Source organism: Semicossyphus pulcher, unplaced genomic scaffold, assembly GCF_022749685.1.
Source record: "Semicossyphus pulcher isolate SPU_LCO1_2020_fin unplaced genomic scaffold, fSemPul1.0.p SCAF_10, whole genome shotgun sequence".
Lineage (NCBI taxonomy): Eukaryota > Metazoa > Chordata > Actinopteri > Labriformes > Labridae > Semicossyphus > Semicossyphus pulcher.
The window spans coordinates 27,572,064-27,595,963 of NW_027211604.1; the positions used below are offsets into that span (position 1 = coordinate 27,572,064).

The following is a 23,900-nucleotide window of genomic DNA, read 5'->3' on the forward strand; positions in this document are numbered from 1 at the left end:
AAACTCAGACAGCCGCTGAGCATCTGCTGGATTGTGACGAATAAATATACATTAGAATTTGATGCTGTGGCAGAGCAGAGCTGAAACTTTACACCGGTAAAGCCTCTGAACTGAAATTAAACCAGGTAGAAATCCAGTTTTTTATAAACCTGTCTGTTCATTAGACATGTTAAAGAGAGTACATGTTATATCTGTATTAGTATGAGCTCCGTGTGGCAGCTTGCAGTCTGTTTGTTTGTTTTATCAGATCCACATTAGCATCTGTCATAGCGGTTGCTAATCTTCCTGGGGGTCCGCGCTGTCCTTCAAGGATTTCTCAACATGTCCATAAACACTGATTCCAACCTACACTGAGGACTTTACAGATTGCCGGGGGTTTAGGGGCTAATTGAGTAAGATTTTTGCATCACCCACATCCCTGTTCTTAGATACAGTCAGGTCATGTGTGCGCTCCCACTAAATGATCGCATATTCAAATGAGGATAAGGAGCTTTTGATGGAGCGAGGGGGGTGAGATGAGGAGGAGGAGGAGGAGGGAGAAAATGGGTGAAGAAGTGGAGGAAGGAAAGCAAAGCCTGAACTGATTTGAATCTGGTAAACTGTCAGAGAGAGGGATTACCCAAACAAATCCCTGGCGAAAATAGAGGACCGAGTTATTTACTAGCCTTACAACCAGCTGCAAACCATCTGTACTTAATTGTAAGACACAAACTTTATGAAGATCAACGGGGGATTTGTCCACAAAGCCTCTTAGCGCTGCTGAATTGGTGTCCCTGCTTCGAGGGAGAGTATGGGAGGGAGCTCGAGACATGTCACATGTGCTTTGGAGGACATGGACTCCACTGCTCTCTCGGTCTCTAACGGGGGCGCCGGCCTGCAAATACAGGGATGGAGTAGTGGAACTGGTGGGTCAGAGTAAAGGGAAGGTGCAGGAGCAGGAAGTGTAGTGCTTACAGGCAAACAATTCCTGTAATAATTGAGTTTCCTACGGGGAAAAAAAATCATGTTAAGGCTCAAGTGGGTAAAAATGCTGGCAGTCGCAGAAGAAGTTGCTACACGTCCTGCTGGGTTAACAGACTGAACGTTATGCAGAAATATGGCTGAACAATGTAAATGCTGGCCCGATCGTCATGCAGTGTGTATATATTTTTTATGTTTGTTTCTGCCCATGTAGACTGACCTGGATTTATTCTAAAACACATCGTCTTTTTAAAGCGTCCTTGTTGTTTAAAAATACGACTTTAAGCTCCTGAACACCCCAAATAGCAAAGAACAACTTCACACCTTTGTGAATGCAGGGATACACACGCACTTTAACTTGCACACACAGACACACACACAGGAGCGGCCGTGGCCTGCATCAAACACTTAATTGGCTTTGGCCTGAATGCCTGTCATTAGATCCTGATTAGGCATGTAAGTGGCCCGGTGACCTGCACGCAGTCAATGGAAATGAGCAGCGTGAAGACAATAGTGAAGACAATGAGATAGCAGCAAACCTGCGTGTGGCATTGTTTAATGTAGGTCGCTGTGCATTATGTTGTTGTTGGCAGGCGTCTGAAGACGGGAGATAAGAGCTCCTGTCCAAGCTACTGAATGGCAGGTAGCCAGCTTAATCCTATTTAACAAGATCTGGGCTGAATCTGGGGTGGGGCGTGTTGCTGGGGTCACACGAGGAGCCCGGCGGGGTCAGGCCGTGGCTTTGTGGGAGGTGTTTGCTCGGACATTGAGCGTCTTAAAAATAGTGCGCACCACTCTTCCCACACTTCCCTGCCTGTGCTCTCTGAAGGAAATGAACACAAGTGTGTGTTTAATCAAAGTGAGGTGTGTGTTTCATGTTGAATGTGTTGTTGCTGAACAGTGAGGCTTTCTGCATCACTTCTAAGAAACTCACAGCCGGGTCACCCAAGAACCAATATTGTGAGATCTAAGCTGCTGGCCGCTTTAACTCATTTATTTTCTTCCACTGCGCTAATTCCTCCCATCTCCATATGTTGAGAGGGGGAGAGGGAGGGGGGCGGTGCGTGTGTGTGTGCGAGTGTGTGTATGGGCGCGGGGAGGTGGGGGGTGTCAGGGATTAGGCCATCCTGTCTGGACATACGCCTCGTGTAATCACGCTGGAAGGGCTGGTCATTGTACAGCACAGTCCAGTCCGGTACGGGCCTGTGGGGCCCCGGACCCCCCGTCATAACCTCAATAAACACCCGCCAAAAAGAAAGAAACACAGTGCCCCCCCCGCCACATCAACGCGCTGAATCTGACTACAGCTGCCGCTGAGAGCTCCCACCTGTTAACACAAGACAAGTTGGTTTATGTAGCACCTTACAGACACAATGCAGAGTGCTTTCAAAGATTTACATGAAAACAAGACAATAAGAGAAATGTGTTATAGTGTTCAAATACAAAAACAATTTGCAGCTAAAAGGCAGAAAGAAAAATCTAAAGTGAGCTCGATTTAGTGCTACAACAATGGAAGGAAGCTAAAGAACCTACCAGCCGGTGAATCACAAATACACTCACAGATCTACTCAGTTAACACGCAAACCAGCTTTTTTTCTCCACTTAATTGATCACATCATAACCCGACCCCTCCACCCTCCTCCACCTCTCTTCATTAGCAGGTATAATCCCTGATGGCCCATCTGCCAGACGCCGAAGCCACAAAACACAGAGCAAACAAGGCCTGAAGAAAACTGGTCATTACGGGGCTCCGTGCGAACGCGCTGACGGATCACTTACACGGACAGTCTGTTTGCTCAGGGCCCCAACAGGCCACACATTTCACATTTCCACACAGATAAGGGACTGTTTGAGCTCAGGAGAAGAACAATGCACCTGCCTCTGGAGGGGATGGGTGTGTTTGTGGGCGAAGCTGCTTCGTACAATAGCTACAAAATGATGCAACCAATTTCATGATGATCTCAAATGTGACCCAACTTTAGCCACCTTCATATCTATGTAAAAAATTTGGTTGTTTTCCCTACTGCATTTTTATTTCCTTTCTTGCACTAGGGTTTACTTACTTTCAGTCATTTCTGCACCGTAACCATTTTATAACATTCGTTGTCATTTCTAACCAAGCACGGTGCAACACCGGGGCTGTGCGGGCGCTATAGCCCCGTCACAAAACTGCCCCAGTTATGACCTTACAAAGACTCATTTGTGGACATCTATAAACTTTTTTTAAGCACACCTGTCACACTGTCAGTAACCTCTGCGTCATGTGTGCACAGTTTTTCCTGCAGAGACAGAATGCCATTATTTTCATTCATTTTATTTCTGACACCGTGAGAGACGTTTAATCTGTTACATTTAATGCAAAGCGGAGCACATGTATTTTTGACTACAAATGTGATCACAAAGATTGTGATCAGTTCAAGTGTGCGCAACGTTAACAGGCTGTTTGCACGTCTTCTCATTATTAATTGTATTCCTCACGTTGTGATAGCTATCTGTACGGAAACATTACCAACGCACAGGTGTCTGATTTTGCAGAAGATTTGCGCTCATCATTTTGGATGTATTGTGTTGTTGTTGCTGGGCGCTGTCCGGTGCTGCCGGGTGCTGAAGTCTCTCACCCTGACACATGAAACTTGTGCTGTGTACCAGAGCTGTTATTGAAAAAACAAACATATAAAGTAACTCTAATGTCATGAGAAACGTACTGGTCAAGCTCCCCCTTAGCACCAGTAGAGAAAAGAATCCTTATTTATTCTCTTCTGCATGACTTCATTGTGGTTTTTGTTGCTTATTGTGTTTAAATGTCATCGTAACACTTTTGTTTGCAGTTTGAATTCCCTTTGTGTTTGAAATGTGCTGTATAAATAAAGCTGCATGGCTTTTGTGTAAGAACAGAGGACAGGGCTTTCAGACATGGACCTCACTGCACCTCCAGCTGAAACCGCAGCCTTTACAGACCCTATAACGTGACATAAACTGCAGCAACACACTCATACGACACACTGGACAGCATTATTTTGCTGTTTTAGGCAGCTCTGGCACAGTCAATTCTATCACAACTGCTTAATTCATCTGATAAACAAACAGCGTCTGAAGGCAGACTGATACCACTTTGTCCTTTTACTCAACAGTCCCCTGGTGCACGGTAAATAATGCAGCATGTCTACAAATGTTCAATAAATGTTCTCTTGCAGGCTGAAATCCCTTTGTTAGGAATCAATGAAGAATTGTGCAACGCTTTTCTGATCTTTTCAATGTGAAGAGAGAACCAGCACTGCTCCAGCAACACACACTGGCTCACACAAAATGGCTGCCTTGGACTGAAGGAGGCAGTAAGCCAGAGCAGCAGCAGCAGCAGCAGCAGCAGCAGCAGCAGCAGCACAGACACAGCAAACCTTTTACCTCTCTCCGTCTTCCCTCCTCACTCTTATTGAGAGAAGATTAACAACAGTAAAACCACCACTTGATTGCTTTTTTCCTCCACAGTATCATCGTCACAAGAAGACATTTGGGGGCTGCAGTGTGACCTCGGGGGGCCGCCCCATCCAGGATTATATAGTGGGAATGTAATCCTGGTTTGGGGGGCTGAAGGGATCAAGGCACTAGAAGACACAATGTAATCAGGAGGAACGTCTACACCCCAAGAATCAGAGCGCCTGATAAATCCAGGCAGAGTTTATCCACAGTGTCAATTAGAACATATGTTGGGACGCATTCGTTGACACGGTGGACGCTCAAACATGCTAAGGACAAAATATATATATATTTCAACGTCTATAATTTATTTAAAAACACAATTAATGCATGCACAGTATTTCAAATGATTTATTCCTAAAAGGAAATATGGCGGAAATGATCTTTTGTGCATGATGGATGATTGCATGATAAACGGCTGCATCAGATGCAGTTTAACCTCGCATTACATTTGATACTAAATCACAGTATTAGCTTATAATACATTAAAGCAAACTGCTGAAATGAGTCAACAAAGCTGCTACAAAGAGGAAATTGTGTTTGCATGTGCTTGCCTTCGCCTGCATGTCTGCAGGGCTGCACAAGGTCACATGATGTAGTCCCCATTTTTGAGTTCTGTGCATGTGTGCAGGTGCAGCAGACCTGGGACACACACAGATAAACACACACACTTAACTTGAAGACCCACACCTCGCTGACACTGAGTGCACCGAGGTGACAGCTTTAAAAAACAAAATCAAGCTGTAGTGAAACGAGAAGCAGAAACTGGCTAACATACAGAGAGCTTAATAGCTGCAGAGAGAGAGAGGGGAGCTTATCTTCCGTCCACAGCTAATATGAGCTTCTCAATTAGATGAAAGGCTCTCTCCCTTTCTCTAATTTTTTGTTCAATTTCTCCAGGCAATTTATTTAGGGTGGGGAAAAAAGGAAAGAAAAAAAAAAGAGGAGAGGAACACGGGTGAAGCGTATTGGCTGAGCGCATGACGAGTCATAGCAGGCTGCAGCCAATCAGAGGGAGCTGACAGCGTCAACTCAGGCCCTCAGCAACAACATGACTATTTACTGTATGCAAGAGAGAAATCTATTTGGAGTTCATCACTGCTCGTCCAACAAAGCACACACACACACACAAATGATTTAATTCTCTTTAAACAGGAATTTTATTTAATTGTTGCTGCATTCAGTATTTTCCTGCATGTTTTAAAACATAACTGTGTTTAAATGTGATGTTAAAACTAAACCTGTAATTGTTATATTATTTGTGACGGCTGCAAAAGGAGCAGAAGCATCGAACATGCAAATGAAACATCAGCTTTCAGAGATATTTTTAGACACTTCACTCTGTGTTCTGCATTATGGATTAACTGGGATTATGCAAAGGAGCCTTCATGCGCTCACTTATCAGTTTAATTTCTTTGTCCTCTGAATTATTTTTACACACACTCCCTCCGCATTGTATCTCTCTCTGTAGTTGCCGAGTGGAACTAAAGGATTATGCAAGCATTTCCAAAAACATTAGGTTTCTTCACCTTAGACAAAATAATGTAAAGCGCTGTGTTGGAAACGATCAATAGAAAATGTTCTTTTAATGTTTGCCTGTGAAAGGAGATTCTTTAAAGGCATTCAGCTCAAACATGAAGATTTATCTCCAACAAAATGCTGCATAATTATTTTAAATCTTGTATTTAAATGAGCAGAAAGTCTGCGTTTATTTTCACAATAAATGAAACCAGCAGTAAATATGACTTTGAATGTTTCAGGTTTCTTTTTATTAAAGGAAAATAAGGCTTTAAATATTCCTGAAATATTCGTATTATGTTTTTTTTGTTTTGCATAAATCAGAAGATGCATTTAGGGAAAATGGAAAATTTGCAGCTTTGTAATTTTTTTGGCCTTGAATATGTAAAAAATTGGTTTTCATTTTTGCAAAACATTAATATAATAATATAACACTGTAAAAATAACAAAACAATTCTTTAATTTATGTTTATTATTAAAACAAATATAAATTTCCATCTAATATTTCATCATGAACGCACCTTTACTAAATGATTAAAATACATATGTTTTAGGTTTGTATGTCAAATCAGTTTAGTGAATAAATTATTACTATAATAATGTCGAAATGTTAAATAACAAACACTTTAAATCACCTTTAATAAACACATTCAAAGCCTGTCTTTAGGCCTCCCAGCTCTCCTGGTCAACTGACTGTTAATCATCCTCTCTCACCATCTGCTCCTCTCTCTCCTCTCAGAGTCAAGGTTACACATCACAGCCCGAGAAAAACTGCTGCAGGACTGAAGCCATACATGACAGGGCACCTGGGCAAGATGGCTGAGGCAGAGGGGAGGGGGGGGTCTACAAATCCCAGAATGCACTCTGAATGCAACATGCATCGCTCGGGGATATCACTTCCCTCGCTGCCCGAGACGTCCATCTATCAAGGTGATTTCCCATGGCGGCTCGTCTTGGAAATACCTTTCCACAGGTCACCTTTCCACAAGCTCCGACTCCTCACTGACTGAATCCACTTCATTATTCGTAGGTTTGATTAGCATGTTGGAGCAGGGGGAGGGGTCTTTGTTGGTATTATCTTCTGACAGATAAGGTTGGTTCGACTTTCTTTACGTCTGCAAATTTTAGTTTTTATCTAAAATATGCAACACATTTTTCTTATCCTGCATGCAACCAAAGTTTGCAGGAAGTGACCTACATCTTTGGATAATATCATTAAAGCACAAGCTCCATTCAAGGCCTGCAAATAAACAGAAAAGCTTTATTTAAACGTTCAAATGTCTGTGTCGACACAGGAGGACACCAGTGTGCACAAGCAGTCACACATTCGCCTTCTTGATGTGGTGATGTCCACTGACAGCTAATTTCTTGCCTGTCTTTTGTTATAATCATGAGGATGCAAAGTGAAGGCCTGCCCGTCATGAGTCTGCATTAACGCTCAAGTCATGATTTTTTTCCCCTCGTATTTTTTTTTTGCTCACTTCCTTGCCGTAAAAATGCAGCACAGACAGGGGTAGAAAAAGAGAGAAAAAAGGAGAGAGAGAAGGAGGGATGTAGAGAGGGAGGGAGGGAGGGAGGCTGTGAATAGGCAGAGTGAGTGGCATGCATGGACAGCCCCTCTGTCTCTCAAAGACACTGCAGCAGCTGCATGCACGCGATAAGAGCAACCATTCACAGCCGACTCCCCCTTTTCCTCCTCCTACACAGCAACACACACACCGATACTTTGCTCCTCTCCCTCCCTGCCTCTCTACCACACACACAAACACACACAAAGGTTTATGTGCACATCAGTCTCTCTGCAGGTTCTTACACAGATGCTGTGATTTAAAGCAGCCTTTGTTACAAGTCGAAGGTCTTCCCTGCAAATCATTTTGTTTTGTTTTAGTCCAAATTTTCTCTCACGTCAAAGCAGAACAGGGTTAGACGTGGATGAGATGGAGAGGTGGGGGCTGGGGGGGGGATCACCTTCCTGTTTTAATGGCTGGCAGAGAGCAAACATGTAGCGCTCAGCAGGCAGCAACACAGGCGCTGTGACTGACGCTCATCTACCTGTCCAACACTTCCACCACTCATTTCTGCCTTATTATCTGGAAGCCTCTCATTATCAATGTCATTTAATGACAGCAAGATGTTTATGGTGTTATGTTTGTAGGGTACTAGAGGTCCTGTCATCCACATGCCAAGTGTGTCAGAATATCTCTCTGCACCACAACTGCACCTTGCATTGTGTCACCTTAGATTCCAAAGATGTATATGCATGAATGCATCATCCATGTCACGTTTCATCTTCCCACCCAGACAGGAAGTAATTTCAGTAGACATTTTGCTGATGATTTTGTGGTCACAGTCACTGGGGAACAGTCTACTCCAGAACATTCGGTCTGCCAAATCTGTGGTCAGTTTTAAATAGCTGCAAAAAACGTATTTCTTGAAGTTAGCGTTTGCATAAATTCTGTCTGTCTGTGCATTATGATTGTGGTGCAGGAGTTCACTTGTGCACTAATTGTATATTAAGCACTTTGTAATTGTGTGTTTGAAAAGGTGATATACAAATAAAGTTTATTATTATTATATTATTATTGCTAGTTTCATGTCATCAATGCAGCATGATGTACATTTTGTTAATTATGGTCCCATTTAGCATGAAATCGACTCCCTGTGACTGACGGTCCCTCCCACAGCGGCCTCTAAACAAGGCGACAGGTGTAGCAATGTGTATCCGGCCTGTCGTCCATTTATGGTCATTTCTGGTTAAAAAAAACATAAGATGTCGAAGGCCGAAAAAGCCAAGCTTCAGGCTTTAAAAGAGGGTAGGTCACAGTCTGTTAGGTTACAGTCTATGATATAAACATACAAATACAGACAACCAGGCCAGCCCGCTCTGCAGTCTGTATCCAGGCTGGACGTGAAGATAGAACTCCAGCATCTTATCATACAAACACCCACACAACTAATCTTATTTCCCTGAATGTTTGACACGTGAACATACAGCATCCATCCATGCCAATCACAACGATCGACGCATCACGCAAACCTAAATCCATATAGTCCACCAAATGTCTAAGTGCCAATTAATTGGTGGCTCCTTCCATGATTAGCTCATGTTGCGCTTATAGCTAATCTGTATCTTGGCAGGGAGCCATGCATGACCTGGCTTCCATCCAGGTCTGCGAGCAGCGGAGGCAGCAGCCATGAGCTAGCCCGGCACAGCACAGCACAGCACAGAACAGCACAACGCTGAGCCGAGCTGCCGGGAGAAGATGTGCCAAACTGCAGCGGCACAAAGGAGACCTCACTGTTTATCAAAGATTAAGCAGTGTTTAGTATCTCCCCCCTCCTCCTGCTCCCCCTCCTCCTCCTCCTTCTACTGCCTGCGCTCAAATATGCGCATGCGTGCGCACACACACACACACACACACACACACACACACACACACACACACACACACACCACCTCCAGCTCACACCCTAATTGTTCCCAGCCCCGAGAGTTTAATAAAGAACAAATTGCGGTTATTGGTGAGCAAACAGCACAGTACGGAGGTGGGAGTGTGATCATCGCAGCGCCGGTGCAGTAAAGAGAGAGAGAGAGAGGGCATCAGCCAATTTAATTAATATCTCTGTCAGTCTGAGCTGAGACGGGAGCAGCAGGCTGTGTGCTCAGAGATGTAGAGAGCACACGCAGTGTAATTTAAGAGTGATGCTGGACACCTGAGACACATATGTTACATATTCATACTCATGTTTATATGACTGCTAACTCACATATACAGTCATGTTTTCTACCTGTTATGATGTAATGAAGCATTCAATGCTTCAGACCACTTTAACTGCAGCAGTTTGGATCACAAGACAGGTACTGAAGTAAAATCAACATTATGATCTGCTGTAGAAAGCCTTTAATATAACTGACAGGTGCAAATTGCTGCATTATTTACTTACTCAGATTTCAACTTTAACAGAAGAAATTATGTCTTATTATTTGATATGTTAGATTTGACAGATTTTTTTTTAAAGTACTTTAAAGTTGTATTTATTTTTTTATTTGATCTAATAAAGCCTCATTGAGAATAAAAGCCTCTTGTTTAAGAGGCAGATATCTGTCCATGTGTGAGTACGGTTCACAGGTCTACACTTTTAACAGGTCTGCGCCTGTAAGAGTGAGTTTTTAAATGTATTTAAATGTATTTCTTGAAAAAAAAAAAAGTAGACAAACATAAGCAGAAGGCAAAAAGGACCTCACATTTTTTTACATTTATAATCTCTTGCTCAAGAAGCAGATGGCTGGTGAGTCCGGTTCTGTTCGAGCTTTCTGCCTGTCCTATTATAACGTTATTCATGGTGAATTTAATTAGCTCTCTGTAAATAACATTACAATAAGGCAGGTCTAGGCCCGCTCTACATATAAGTATCTTTGTAATTTGGTGCTTTATGAATCCAAACTGATTGATTGATTGATTACTTGACTGAATGTCATGGCAACAGACAGGCAGCAACACAATTACATGTAACACTTTTTTACATGAAAAATTTCAGCCAATTACATCTAGATAAAAATGATACTTTAATTATTAAAAATTATTATAAAACAGATGTATCCAATCAGGCCTTATAAACACTAAAAGACTATTATTATTATTATTATAAAAATGATTACTGCAGCTGCCCAGGTAATATTGGACTCAATTGATATAAAAAATGTGAAAGTCTGTAGTCATGCTTACATAATGATTAATAAATACATAATTATCACAATGAATAATTATAATCACAGCTGAAAGTACTCACTCTTAACAGAAGAGAAAAGTCTAATATTAACACATTATGTTTGACTCAATGGCTCATAATCCATAATAATACAGGATTTTACACGACATCTATTTTCACGTTTCCATTGAGCTCTCTGTGTTTGTGTTTTTTTTTACCCTTCCAGCCAATCATGCTGCCTGCACGTTGCCCAGCCCTAGTGTATCTACCCGTCATGTTCCCATAATGCTTTGTGGCAGCTGCAGCCAGATTCATGCACACAGGTATTGATTTTCTTCCCAGTTTTTTTTCCTTCAGAGCAACCCTTTATTTATCTCTCTAAGCCCCTGCCACTGGGCGTGAGGAGAGAGAACCAGCTCGCAGCTTGTGAGAGAACACGCCGAATTCAACACGAGAGACGCTTAACACATAACCTGGATTTATTTTCATTTATCTGTTATTTATCTGCCACCAGCGCTCCGCTGCAGAGTATAATCCCGCTCCGTGTGGGATGCATGTGTAGGTATGCATGTGTGTGTGTTTGTGCTGTCCGTCTATCCAGCCATACAAACACTCCATTCTCCACAGGCCACCTGACCCATTTTTCTGTGTGAATAACAATACTCCAGCCAATCATGGGCAGACAGAACGACAGAGGCTGGAAAAAGACTCCACATCCAGCCTGTCACACGTCACAGTCCCAACCCTGCCTGTCGACAGAGCGAGCAAGGGATGGAGGGAGAGAGAGAGAGTTAGTTATCCTCTCTCCCCCTCCCTCTCCCTTCACATCTCCTCCACACAGGGACCAGTAAAACCATTACCCACCCACCCCAGCCCCCAGCTCAAGGTTGTGCTGCACCAATGGCTGCGCTTCCTGCATCACATTCTAAGAAAAGGGCAAAACCGACAGCGAGCTGCAAGGCTGCTACCAACAGAACACATTCGTTATCGCACTCTACCTGTAGGCTACAACACGCAGTATATGGTAACTGATTACCTGCCTCCCTTCAGAGTAATGCTTACAGTGAGGCAGCAGACAGGGATCAGGAAATACACTTTGATGCAGGAAAGTAAAGAGCTGCAGTTTATTTACAAATATAACCTGCCATCTAGTTTAATTTATGCAGCTAGTAAGTGTTCATAATGCAAATTTATATTGACACACTGTGGTGGTGCACGAGGGCACACTGAGTACAGAGCAGTGTGTTAAAAGGATCTTGATATAGACACTCGCTAACGGTGAAGTTTTGGACATTGATATTATCACTAAAACGGACGCTCAGTTTGTGGTTTGAATGTACAGGTCAAAGTTTGCACCCGCAGTGGACATCAGATGTCTGTAAGGAATCAGAGAAACTAGCTGAGCTAAATTTAGTAGCAGCTCAGCTAGCAGCCCTCTCACTTGAAATCCCTGTCTCCTGGTGTGCTAGACAGACACTGATGTATATGTGTAACTCCTTAATTTGAGATGTAATGGTGCTCCCTATAAGAAACACTTGAACAGTGAAGACTGAAAGACTCCTTACCTGAAACAAGCTAAGCTAATTTTAGCGGCAGCTCAGCTAGCAGCCCACAAAGCCCTGATTTATTACACTGATTTATAACAGCCTTTTTCAGAGTTTAAAATCTCTGGGTCTGATGGTTATAAGACAAGGAGACCTCTACAAACCTCCTGAATGATGACACGCCAAACATATCTTATCCTAAACACAAGTTAGGCTTTTAGAAACAAGTCGGGCTAGTTAGCTCGACGTAGTTAGCTCGGCTTGAAGCCCCTCCTGAAGTGCCTTGGAAAAAACAGTTTTTTTTTTTTACTTGAATCTGCTTTGGTCAGAGTTTAACTTGTTTTAATTATGTTTACTTAAACTAAAAAAGAAAACCTTAAAATGTGCGATAAACAACTTTAGCACGTACCGAAAAGCTTTACTCTACAGTTGAACTAATTTGCCTTCCGGTATCTTCAGGCCTCCTTTATTATCAGGATAAAGGCAATATTATTAGATTATATTTATAGAAAAAAATACATTGATCTTGTGTTTTGCCATGTCACCTAGCCCTTATCCAGAGTGGCAAAGATGGGTCGGTTTAGTTTAACTCACAATAACTGAGCAACAATAAACACAGACATTTGCATGCTCTTGTATCAGCCTGGCTCTGTCGCTGCCTTGAAATGGAGGAGGAGGAACGGAGGAGAAACAGTGGGCATTGTGGAAGCACATGATAACGTCCAGCAGCCTCTCTGATAGTAACTCTTGATATTTTCTTCAAAGGCCTATTATACGCAGCCAATTAAACCCACATAGTGTGGCTGGCTCTTCTCCCTCTCGGCGATGGCTGTGGGGCTCGAGACTGGCTGCAGAAATAACTCCAACACACATCCCAAATGTCAACAAACATGAAAGAAACTGTGAAATGCACAAGATGGCTTAACAAATGGGCCGACTGAGAGTGTTAGTGCAATCTGTGATATCCTGAAACTATTGTCTCTACAGGCCACCAAACCAGCAGCAATGAGGACGGTTTTTACATGTATTAACTGGATGTTCTGAAATCATTGAGGTTCATTAATGTTGTTATGGAAGACATAAGTAAGTGCTTATATTTGTGTGTGAGATAGTGATAGAAACAACAAGCAAAGAGGGAGCACGAGCAGAAAAGAAAAGACTGAAGCGAAGGATAGACGAGGGAGCGCTGAGCAGAGCAAAGAGAATCTGTGTGATGGCCGACGGCCCTTGTGCTTTAGCTCGTGTGCTGAATGAAAAGAAGCCCCAGCGCGCGTGTGTGTGTGTGTGTGTGTGTGTGTGTGTGTGTGTGTGTGTGTGTGTGTGTGAGTCTCTGCAGCAGTGCTGGGGGGTCGGCCCCCGCTCGGCCCTACTGGTGCTGAATGCAGAGCAGGCAGCGTCAGGCCAAGGCAAATGACTACAAGGCCTCCTCAGTGACTGCAGCACAGGCTGCACCTGGGGAATGGCCCTGCACAGAGAAACAGCCGCAGCCAGCCACAGTCCATCACTAGCATCCCATGAAGCAACACTACAGGAAGTGCTCACATTAACACCAGGCCTCTAACTAAAGTACAAGGTTTCAGATAGTGTCTTCTCTGAGTTAACAGATTTTGCTTGTTTATCCAAAAGTTGCGACTTGTTAAATGTTGTCAGTCAACTTTACTTTGAACGTCTTTCTGCTTTTTGAATATAAACATAACCCAGTGAGGACACACCGGGATTTTAGTGTTGAAATTTGGATGAAAACAGGGTGAAATCAGGTCTGAACATCTCAGACCATTTCTATCATTTTTCAACCGTGTAAAATACGGTTACGACATCAACGTGTCAGAGACACATTTTTGTTTTAGGATGTTGATAATCTGTTCATTTAAGCAATGACAGGGTGACAAAAGTGATGATTGTAGCGGCTTGTCTCCAAAATCATTTTGCAGCGGAGGGTTAAATCCGGTCTACACAAAGACTAATAATTTCATCACATTATTTTACATACAAAAATCAAAAACTGAGATATTAACTGGATTACGGCTGATAATGAAAAAACAAATTCAGAAATAGCCCAAAACTAGGTGTCTTTTATGAGCTACAGATATGTATTCTCTATTCCTCATACTGTTGCTACATTAAATAAAACAACTCATTGCTGCTCTTTCATTAAATGCAGGGCGTGACGTCTCCTCTTCTTTGGGGCCCTGACTCCTGATTACTGTTTGGAACCTCGACAAAGATGAACTCTTCTGGTCGAGCAGGAGGCAGATAGAAACTACTGTCATGAAATCAGTGTGTTGTGATTGGTCCTATGCAATAACAGCACCATGTTTAAACCAACAGAAAGAGCAGGTTGATGCAGTTCATACATTTCTATCATGACAGTATAAGCAGTGCACTGACCACAAGTTGGGTAAACGTTGCCAGTTTTATCCCATCCCTCTTTTTTTAAGAGCCAAATAATACAATGACAGATTTCCTGCATTGTTTCCAGGGATCGTTGTAAACCAGTAAACCCATCATGATCATACTGCGTCCTGATTGGCTCCCCAAAACAAAAACTTAAATCCTCTTAGTTGACACAGTTTGCAGTTTCTGAATTGAAGCATACATGAATCAGTGTCTGCAAGTATCTTACATTGTTGAATAGAGATGAAAGTAGCAACTGATGAAAAAAAAACTGGTCACTGTCACACACCAGTCATGTCCCTGCTCCGTACCTTTCCTCATACTCTAATCTCAGCCTAATGAGTAACTTTGTTGGTCAGAGTGACTCATGAGGCTAATTCCTGGCTAAGAAGAGTTCAGCCTAATCCTCACTTCCACACATTTGGTGAAGTTGCTGGGCAGAGAGGACAAAAAAATATCAATCGTTTTAAAAGTTCCAATAAAATCAAAATTGATGTTTGAGTTTTGTTATCACATATCTCTGTGTACGTATATAAGATGTATATATGTAAATTAAGAGGCCACTCCAAATATTCCTTAAATCAGCATCTCTGTCATGGCCAGCCTGTTGTTTAAACACTAACGTGTTCTCTTTGCATTATTCAAGCTCTGAAAAACCTCTTTAAGTTTTCTTAACCAGTCGGCATTTTTTGCAAATAAAAGACCTCAATGAGAATATCTTATTTGGAAGTAGAGAGAAATGTTGTTTACAATAAAAACAAAAGCTCAGTTTACACAAACACAACCGATAAACAGAAGAACCAGAGAAAAACTGGTTTTTGCAGTGGTCTCATTTGTGCATACTGCTTTTAAGCTATGATCTCTTATTATTTCTTTTTTATTTTTTTTACTTTCTCTCACCTTTAAATACATATTTTATTATATAAATATTATATTATATACCTGTAAGTTTGTGTACTTTGATTGTTTTGATTGTCATGTAAAGTACCTTTGAGTACCCTTTAAAGCGCTATATAAATAAAATAGATTATTATTATTATTATTATTTTTATTATTATACTAGTATCCATCTGAGTAAAGAAAAACATATTATATTTAATAATATTGAAAAGTTTGTCATTTCTTTGAAAACATAAAAAAAACAATGATGACTGATCCTGAACATGCACGGTTTACGGCTTACCCACGAGCTAGCTTTAGCAGGTATGTTGTCCCTGTTTGGTTATTTGGTCAGTTCTATTGGCTGCTGTAAACCCCAATTAAAATCCTAGAAAATTCCCTCTCTGGCTCCCTGCTTTGAAAGGAAACCTGCTTGAAGACATAGTCTCAAAGATTTTCCTTTAAATAAATGTCTGTTAGGTCTCTATCCATCGCTGAATGAGGTAACACAATGGTGACTGAGCCTATGCCCCACTGATGAAAGCCTCTGATTTGCAGTATTACAATCTGGGTGTCTGTGGCGACTTTCGTGGAAAAAATCCCAAGTGGCGCCCAGATAGTGACGCGTTTTCCATCAGCCAGCAGAGGTTGGTCTGCCAGAGAGGGTAGGCGGAGCTAAGCGGCTGCTTTTCCGCTCTCTGCAAGTGTTGCGAGTAAACAGTAATCTAATATGGCTGAACAAACAAAGAAAGAAACAATGACTACAGATACAACTTCAAAAATAAGTGACAATCCAAAGAAAAGAAACAAATTGGACGCTCACATGAAGCAAACAGCCTGAAAAGGAAAGCGACCGTCAGCCAGGAAAATCAAGAGTTACAACCCACAATGTATTTCTAAAGTGGGTGGATTAAGAACAATATTTAATGTAACAAATGTATTATTCAAAAGACTTTGTTGATACATAAACAATGAAAAATGGGCGAAAACAATGAGACCAGCAGCTCGCCGATGTGTCTCTTTTCTATATTGGAGCATGAACTGGATATTTTCTGCAGCAGTTCTAATAAAAACAACAGACCGCTGTACAGCCTATATATCACAAGGCCACAGTATACCTTCAGTTACATTTATAGGATGCCTCAATGCATTTTTCATCATAATTTCCCATTCTTTTCTAATGGACACCGGGGTTCTCTGAGTGGCTCTTTGTTCGTCTACCCTGAAACGACTCAGAAAGCTCCACGTCCAGTGAGACTTCCAGCAGGCCTGTCTGACGCGCTGCACATCATGCTACACCTTCAAAACAGAGACGCTAACTCAATTATTCATGTCGGAGACAGAAAAGCTACATTTCACAAAGTTTTTTGTTTGAAGTCAAAGTGTTGATATTATTTTTGTTCATTAAAAATTAAAATGTGGAAGCTCGGCCATCGAGACGAGGGGTGAAGCCATCATTCACGGAGCTGTCGGTTAGGTTGCTTATAGACTCACAGACATGGATACACACGGACAAAGTGCACTTAAAATGTGTGTAGAGGAGGATGAGGGGAATGGACGGTGCGTCAGTCGGATGCGTGCACTGAGACGTGAATAAAGACCATTTGCTCATGGATTCATAGGCTTCCGTCATCCATTATTTAGCGTGGAGAAGAGCAGTGGATTGGTGGCTGGATGATTTTTCTGACAGCGTTTACATGGCTGACGGCTACATGTGATGAATTTTACCGCTCGAGATTTTTGGGAAGGCCGAGCTGAAACTTTCTTTCTCTTTCAAAGATCCAACAGTATGGTGTTAAAATTTACTGTAAAACAATTTAATACAGTGATATATTAAAACCCACAAATGTATTCAAAATGAGAATAACTGCAGTTAAATCTCTATCATTGATACCCCCGTATCTGAAAACACGCTCGCGGCAAATCCATTTATGGACAATTAAGAGATTGCTATAGATTTCAACATGGCTGATTTCGCCTCAGTGGACAAATGTGAAACGTCAACAGAAAAGAAAGCAGTCGCTAGCCAGCATTTGCCCTCCATCCAAAAGCAAAATGACATTAGCTCTTGTCTATTGAGTTTGCTAAATGCCCCACATAAAGTGAATTTGCCCCCCAGGGCTGGGAAACAATCACGCAGGCGAGCGTTCCATTTAAGTGATTTGAATGATCGGAGAGCTGCAGTGCCTCCGATCAGCCGCAGAAATGGGTCAATACACTGAGACTAAGTGACATGGCTGGCAGCCTGCGCTCTCGTGGAAGACCGGGCGGAGGAAGAGGAGCGGGACCTCGCTGTCATTGGGTCAGACAGACGTGGGTATCCAGACACATACACACACACACAGAGTGGGCCGGGCTAGCTGGTACAAGCTCGGTTAATGTCAGAAGATTCGACCACATAAACACCTCTGCTGTCACAATGCTCGTCACACTGCCTGTCGTTGTCATTTGGACAGGTTAAACTTCATTTAACCCTCTGAACTCTGCGATAGAGACACAGCCGGGGCCCACACTGGTACTTCTGCATGTTCTGACTTTATTTGTTGGAGTATTTTCAAATCCTTCATGAACCTACAATCTGAAGTATGCTACACTATAAAACCACCCAAATATACTGCTCAATAAGCCATTGTAACTGAAGAAAGTCAACACATATTATTCTCTTTTGACAATTAAAAACAAGACATATTGATCCAAAGCTATATATATGTAATACTATAATAGCTTATATAGAAACTTGAATAAATGTGTGTTATGCTCTGGCAATTATTGTTTTTATTTGAGCTCCATTTTTTGAGGATTATACAAACAACCATCGCTGCAGCCACCTGTAAGCTTTCACACGACTTAACCCGCTGACACTTTTTTGCTTAGTGGGAAAGGTTACAATCGGCATTCAGACCCGGGTCAAATGACTCTGCAGTAGAATTACCGACTCCGCTCTGATTGGCAATGATGGGAACACAAAACCCGGGACAACACTCTAATCTCCGCCCTCTTTCCAGCACGATGTTGCCGCCCGTCTCCATACCAGCAGCGCTCGAACATCGTTCCAAATTCGTCTGCGCCGAGTTTGATAAATAGACTGAATGAGTAATAGATACAATAAAGACCCAGCCACTGTAACATCTTCACTGGCCTCCATGCTGCTCACCAAAGAGTGTAATGTAAGTTCTTTGTGCGTACCATTTGTTTACTAACCCTGTTTCTGCAGCGTTTGTGACGTCAGTTGGTGACGCAGCAGAAAAGAGACCGAAAGGAGTATACTCCACTGGCAATGGGAAAAGAGACAATCGGCATTTATAGGCAGGTCTTCCCGGTTCTGAAAAAACAGCGTCAATGCGCTAATTTTGGTGGGAAAGGAGTAATAATCATCAATGAAAGTACAACATGATGACATGAAAGACGGAAGCCTTAGCTTTCTATTTCAAAAACTATCACGACTCTTCCTAATATGGTTTTTATTTTATAATAATGTGAACATGATTTTCAAACATGCGTGCGTTGGCACCACTTTTGACATCACACCTAATATAAGTCATCAACAAATGTACACCAGTGGTCTTAGCTTCTCGCTTCTGCTGCCTGAAAGAGGTCCATATTTATAGGGTTAAGGTGTAACACACGGCAGCATTTACTATAATATAGCGTTGTGATCAAGACTAGCCTAACTGGGAAGCTCTGTCTCTCTCCAGTGGCACTGCTAACGCTGTAGAATCCTCAAAAATAAGAGCATGTTTCCTATAAGCTGAAAAAGATGTAGCTGTCCCAAATCAAATGTAATCTTGACTTTTTGTATATTGTTTATGTATTGTAATCATGGACAGAAAGTTTGATCCAGCAGCCCGCTTAGCACAAACATAAATGTCTTTTGTGCTGTATGTCCAACCACGTCTGACCTGGAGGTTTGTGGTATGTAAACAAGCACATAAAGTAATGTGGTAAATCAATGTTCCAATCTAACTATAATCTCTCATAACAATCATTGGGACATCAAGAACAGCTCAGCAAAGAGGCAGGCAAGAGCCTCATGACGATCTGCTGAGGCTACATTCCCCATCACCATAAACAGTATGTTCAGTGTGACATTATGAAGCGCACTGTAGTACAGAAAGATGCCATGACTTACTTTCAGCGTTGATTGACATTGTGTCTTTCTCCCAGGACACAACAGTGATGTAGGCCTCCACTGAGGCGGGGATAATGCACTTGAAGACCGCCACATTGCCTCTCATGGCTTTCTGGTCCTCCACCCGGACTGTGTAGGGCTCCCGTAGGACTGGGAGAGGGGACAGAGAGGAGTGTATAAGACAGAGAACTGCTGATACTGAGATAGAAACACTTCTCATTATGGACCAGGATTGTTAAGCAGAAAGAGTGTAAAGACTCATGAGCAGAGAAACTGACCGGCCTTAATGTGGACATCTTGGCTCCTGATTCTCCCTGAGGGGTTCTCCGCTGTGCAATAGTAGGTGTTGTCGTGGATAAGCTTGCTGAAGCTGGAAGGGGGGATGTGGAAGATCTGAAGGGTGCCATTGGGGTGCACATGGCGGATCCCTGGCACATCGTAGATCTCCTCGCTGGTGGCCAGGTACCAGCGCAGTGAGACAGGGGGCACGCCTGCGGCGGGACAGGGCACCGATGTCCCTGTGGTGCTGGCAAACACTACCTCTTGCACAGATGCATTGACAAAATATAAGCTGGAACGTAGATCTTCACAGAAAACTGTAGGGAGAGGGAGGAAGACAAAACAGAAATATTAGACGAGCAATAAGAATGATTTTTATTTCAATCAAACCTTAAACACTGTAAGAAAGAAGAATTTAAATAAAGTAACAAAATGAATCCTCTGTTGTTAAACCCCACTGTGTGACAAAACAACTGTGCAATGCTGCATCTTTTCTTCTCCTTGAATGTAGGCTGAGTGTGTTTTTCCCTGGTTGACCATTGTGTTTGTGCTCACTGCAGTAAAGGGAGGTTGCAGGAGAGAGTCTCTTGTTGTCTATGAAGAGACATTGCAGCAAAAATTCAGGGAGGGCAGCAGTGAAACAACAGAGCCAGCAGAGAGCCAGACATGCCTGCACAACATGAATGTCTGTGGACACACACTTCCTTTAAAACATGCACTGTGCAAACAAACATAGAAGCAATGGAAAGAAAAACATCTGCGTCTATTCTGATGATCAAATGAACATTGAAGTCATTCTTAAAGCAACTGTTAAAAACGCTACATTTTTGGTGACTCCTGGTTCAACTCACATGAAGATTTGCGGTTCTTCTCTGATCACCTATGTGTGTTTGGAGTGTTAGTAAAAACGACACTGACTTTGGGCTCTGGGAAGTGGGGATGGGCAATATTTCTCTATTCTTTAATTAGGGCTGCTCCCTGATATTCGAAACCGACTTAAGTTGACGATGAGTCTTTGTTGGTCGGTTGGTTTGCAAAACAGACCCTGCCTTAAAATCCATCCAGGAGCTGCACCTTGTTAGACCTATCTGCAATGTTACCTGTCCAGCCTACCCCACTGATAGAGGTGGACTTGGTAAGGTATGCAATGGCCATAGTGTTTTGGGAAGTGAGTCTCTGCTGTCTGTAAGTTACCAAAAAAGAGGAGGGTGTAGCACAGTGACACGCATGTTTTTTTTCGTGGGTTGTGAAGGCACAAGTGTCACGATAAGCTGAGGTTCAAATAAAGCAGTTTAAAAAGACCCACGTGTTCTGACTGCCCCTGTTTTTTGCAAAGTTACCACATAGCTAGTTAGCAGCTACACGCCAGGCTAAAGCTAACTATCATCCGACTTCTCACTACAGTAGGGAGGAGGAAGGATGATGTTAAAATAAGATTCAGCGTCTGTTGTTTTCTCCTGACTCATCGCAGGTTTTTGCGTTAGCATTGAGGTTAACAAGTGGCTAGCTCTGAGCTACGCTTGTTATGTTAAATATATAAGTTGAAGGCCGATTATTACGGTTTTGTCTTTCATTAACGTTGTTACTCAAACCTTAGCTTTGCATGTCTGAAACTGAAACCACTTTAAGACATACGTCATATTTATAATAATGACGTGCAGATTTATCAGCCCTACAGAACGCACACATGTATTAATAACAAACGGTTCTCTCCTGCACCAACAGAACAGCTCGAAGGCCAAACACAACCCATCAGAGTTCTCAGAAATCCAGAGCGTTACTGGCTTCAGGGGTCATTTCCAACAATAGAGCCATTTCTCAGTAAACGTATGGAGGAAAAACTCGTCAGCATTCATACTTAGGTAATCATCTGAAAGTACAGCCGTACATGTATATTATGTATGTTTAAGATATGTTTGTCTTTAGTGTTTTTGTGTCTCCCCTCACTCAGCCAAACGTCACACATTCCCTCTCGGACAAACTCATTTGCATCGATGCTTTCATCAGAATTAAAAGCTGTCACAGCCGCCGTCACCTCCAAAATGTTTTATCTAAATAAGTGATCTATCATTGTAACAATTATATTGTAGCTGTGGTGTCAAACACTCTCTGAGAATCTGTTTCCATAATTACACTTTGGATACAGGCGAAAAGAAACGGCCCTAAAAGCTGCTGCGAAGTCAATTTGTCATGTTCATGTACACAGTGTGCAGCAGAGGATGTTTCCCAGTCATCTTAACTAATGAAGCAAGTCGATGTAATGTGATGCACTTCCCCTGTAGTAAGTTACTGTGCTGGAGAAAAACTGACAATGCAACTCTTTGCTGTAATGGACAACCCACTCTGCTGGCAGGAGGCCAGGGTATGTACACTGGCTGTGTCCCAAAGAAGCCTGGAGGACTTGTTCAGTACATCCACTGACTTTTAATATTTGACTGTTGTTTGTGTTGTGGAGGAAATAAACAGTAATAACAAACAGTAAATAAACAGAAAGATAACTGCAGAACCCAACATGTTGTACATTTAAATCTGCAGTTTCAAAGACCGTTGTTGCCAGTGACTGAGGTTTAACGCTGCTATTGCCCTCTGCACAATCCTGATCGTCTCTGCGTCTCCAGAGGAAATAATAAGAACCTTGACATCAGCGCTGCTATAGTTGTGTCTTTTCTTATGTTTCAGACGAAAACATGTTATAAACAAACGTCCACTTAAACCCACAGACTGCAAAACAAGTGGACATACCTACAGTGACATCAGTAACTGGTCTATGGCTACTGTTGTGAAGCTCAACATTAAGGTTTCCTGGATTTTACTCTAAATCGGACCATAATTTACAAAATGAGCACCATGCTGTATCAGGGCCTGTGTCCATTAAAGGTGTTTTTTGCGCTGGTAGCATCCACAACCTCAATTTCAGAGCGCTTCTCACCGACGCCTACTGTTGCTAGGTTACAAAAGTTGTCTTTCACTTTCGCTTCCCTTGGTAGTGACCGTAAGTCTGTTTTAAATTGCTCTGTGTGCTTTATATTGACTTAATTAAATGAAATTTTACAACAAAAACGATGGAAAGGAACCTTCTGGCATCAGCAGCAGCTCTACACCTGTAAACTGTACACTCGAAAAAAAAACCCAGATACGCTTCTCCTCCGCCATTGTTGTTGACAAAGTTGATATCTGAAGTCCCGCCCCTTCTTGATTTTGATGGGTCAGTAAGGGAGAAGTGAAGGTGTTCCAAAAGATGAGGACACCAAGCGCTGAAAATGTTGAACTGCACTGGTTTTGTAGAGATCAGAAAGAATGCAGGTTAAAGGCACTCCTGAACTAACTTCACTTCGCAAACCTGGAGGGTGTATCCACCTTTAGTAGTCTTGTTAGTGTAACAAAGTCCTCAAAATCAACTTATTTGATCAATGTAAAGGGGAACGGTTAACAACATGTAAATGTAAATAAAATCTGCAGGCATCAAATTAAGTAATGATTAAATATTTACTTTACTTGCTGCCACACACATGCACACAATATCATCGTCATATACAGGTTTAGAAAACATCACCAGGCCCTGATAGCTGAGCTGAACACCTGTACCAGCTTGTGGTATCGGTGAACCAAAAAGTCGATGAAAGTAAGGACTGTTAAAGGAGCAGTCCGCCCCTGGAAAAAGCCACTGTCAGTCAAAGCTGGTGTTCTCTGTAATCAACAGAAGCAATAATATTTGAAATGGGTGCCATAGCTGTGGAGAAAGTTGTATAAACAGCTTGTGGTTTCGTCCATTCTACATTCCTACAACACCCAGCATGCATTGTGCCCCTCCCTCTGAAGGAAGAGCAAGAGACGCTGGAGTGAAATACTACCGTTTCTCTGCAGGCAATGGCTCAGAGCGGGACAGAATCTGAAATATGACGAGAATATATCGGTGGAATATAAATCTTCAGGTCTGCAGTCTACATTTCAAACCTGATGATTTTGAACGAGACATGACATCGGAGGCGGGCGTCCTAGATTGAGGAAGTGTA

At 42.3% G+C, this 23,900-nt stretch overlaps 1 protein-coding gene across 1 annotated transcript in view; it reads right to left on the reverse strand.

The window, feature by feature from the left end:
* Positions 1-23,900, reverse strand: part of LOC138596923 (cell adhesion molecule DSCAM-like) — a 124,800-nt gene that overhangs the window by 77,008 nt on the left and 23,892 nt on the right. The window contains exons 2-3 of the mRNA XM_069668401.1: positions 19,887-20,204; positions 19,609-19,758 (exon numbers count right to left, since the gene is read on the reverse strand). Coding sequence (XP_069524502.1) covers positions 19,609-19,758; positions 19,887-20,204 — 468 coding nt within the window. The remainder of the gene's footprint in view (positions 1-19,608; positions 19,759-19,886; positions 20,205-23,900) is intronic.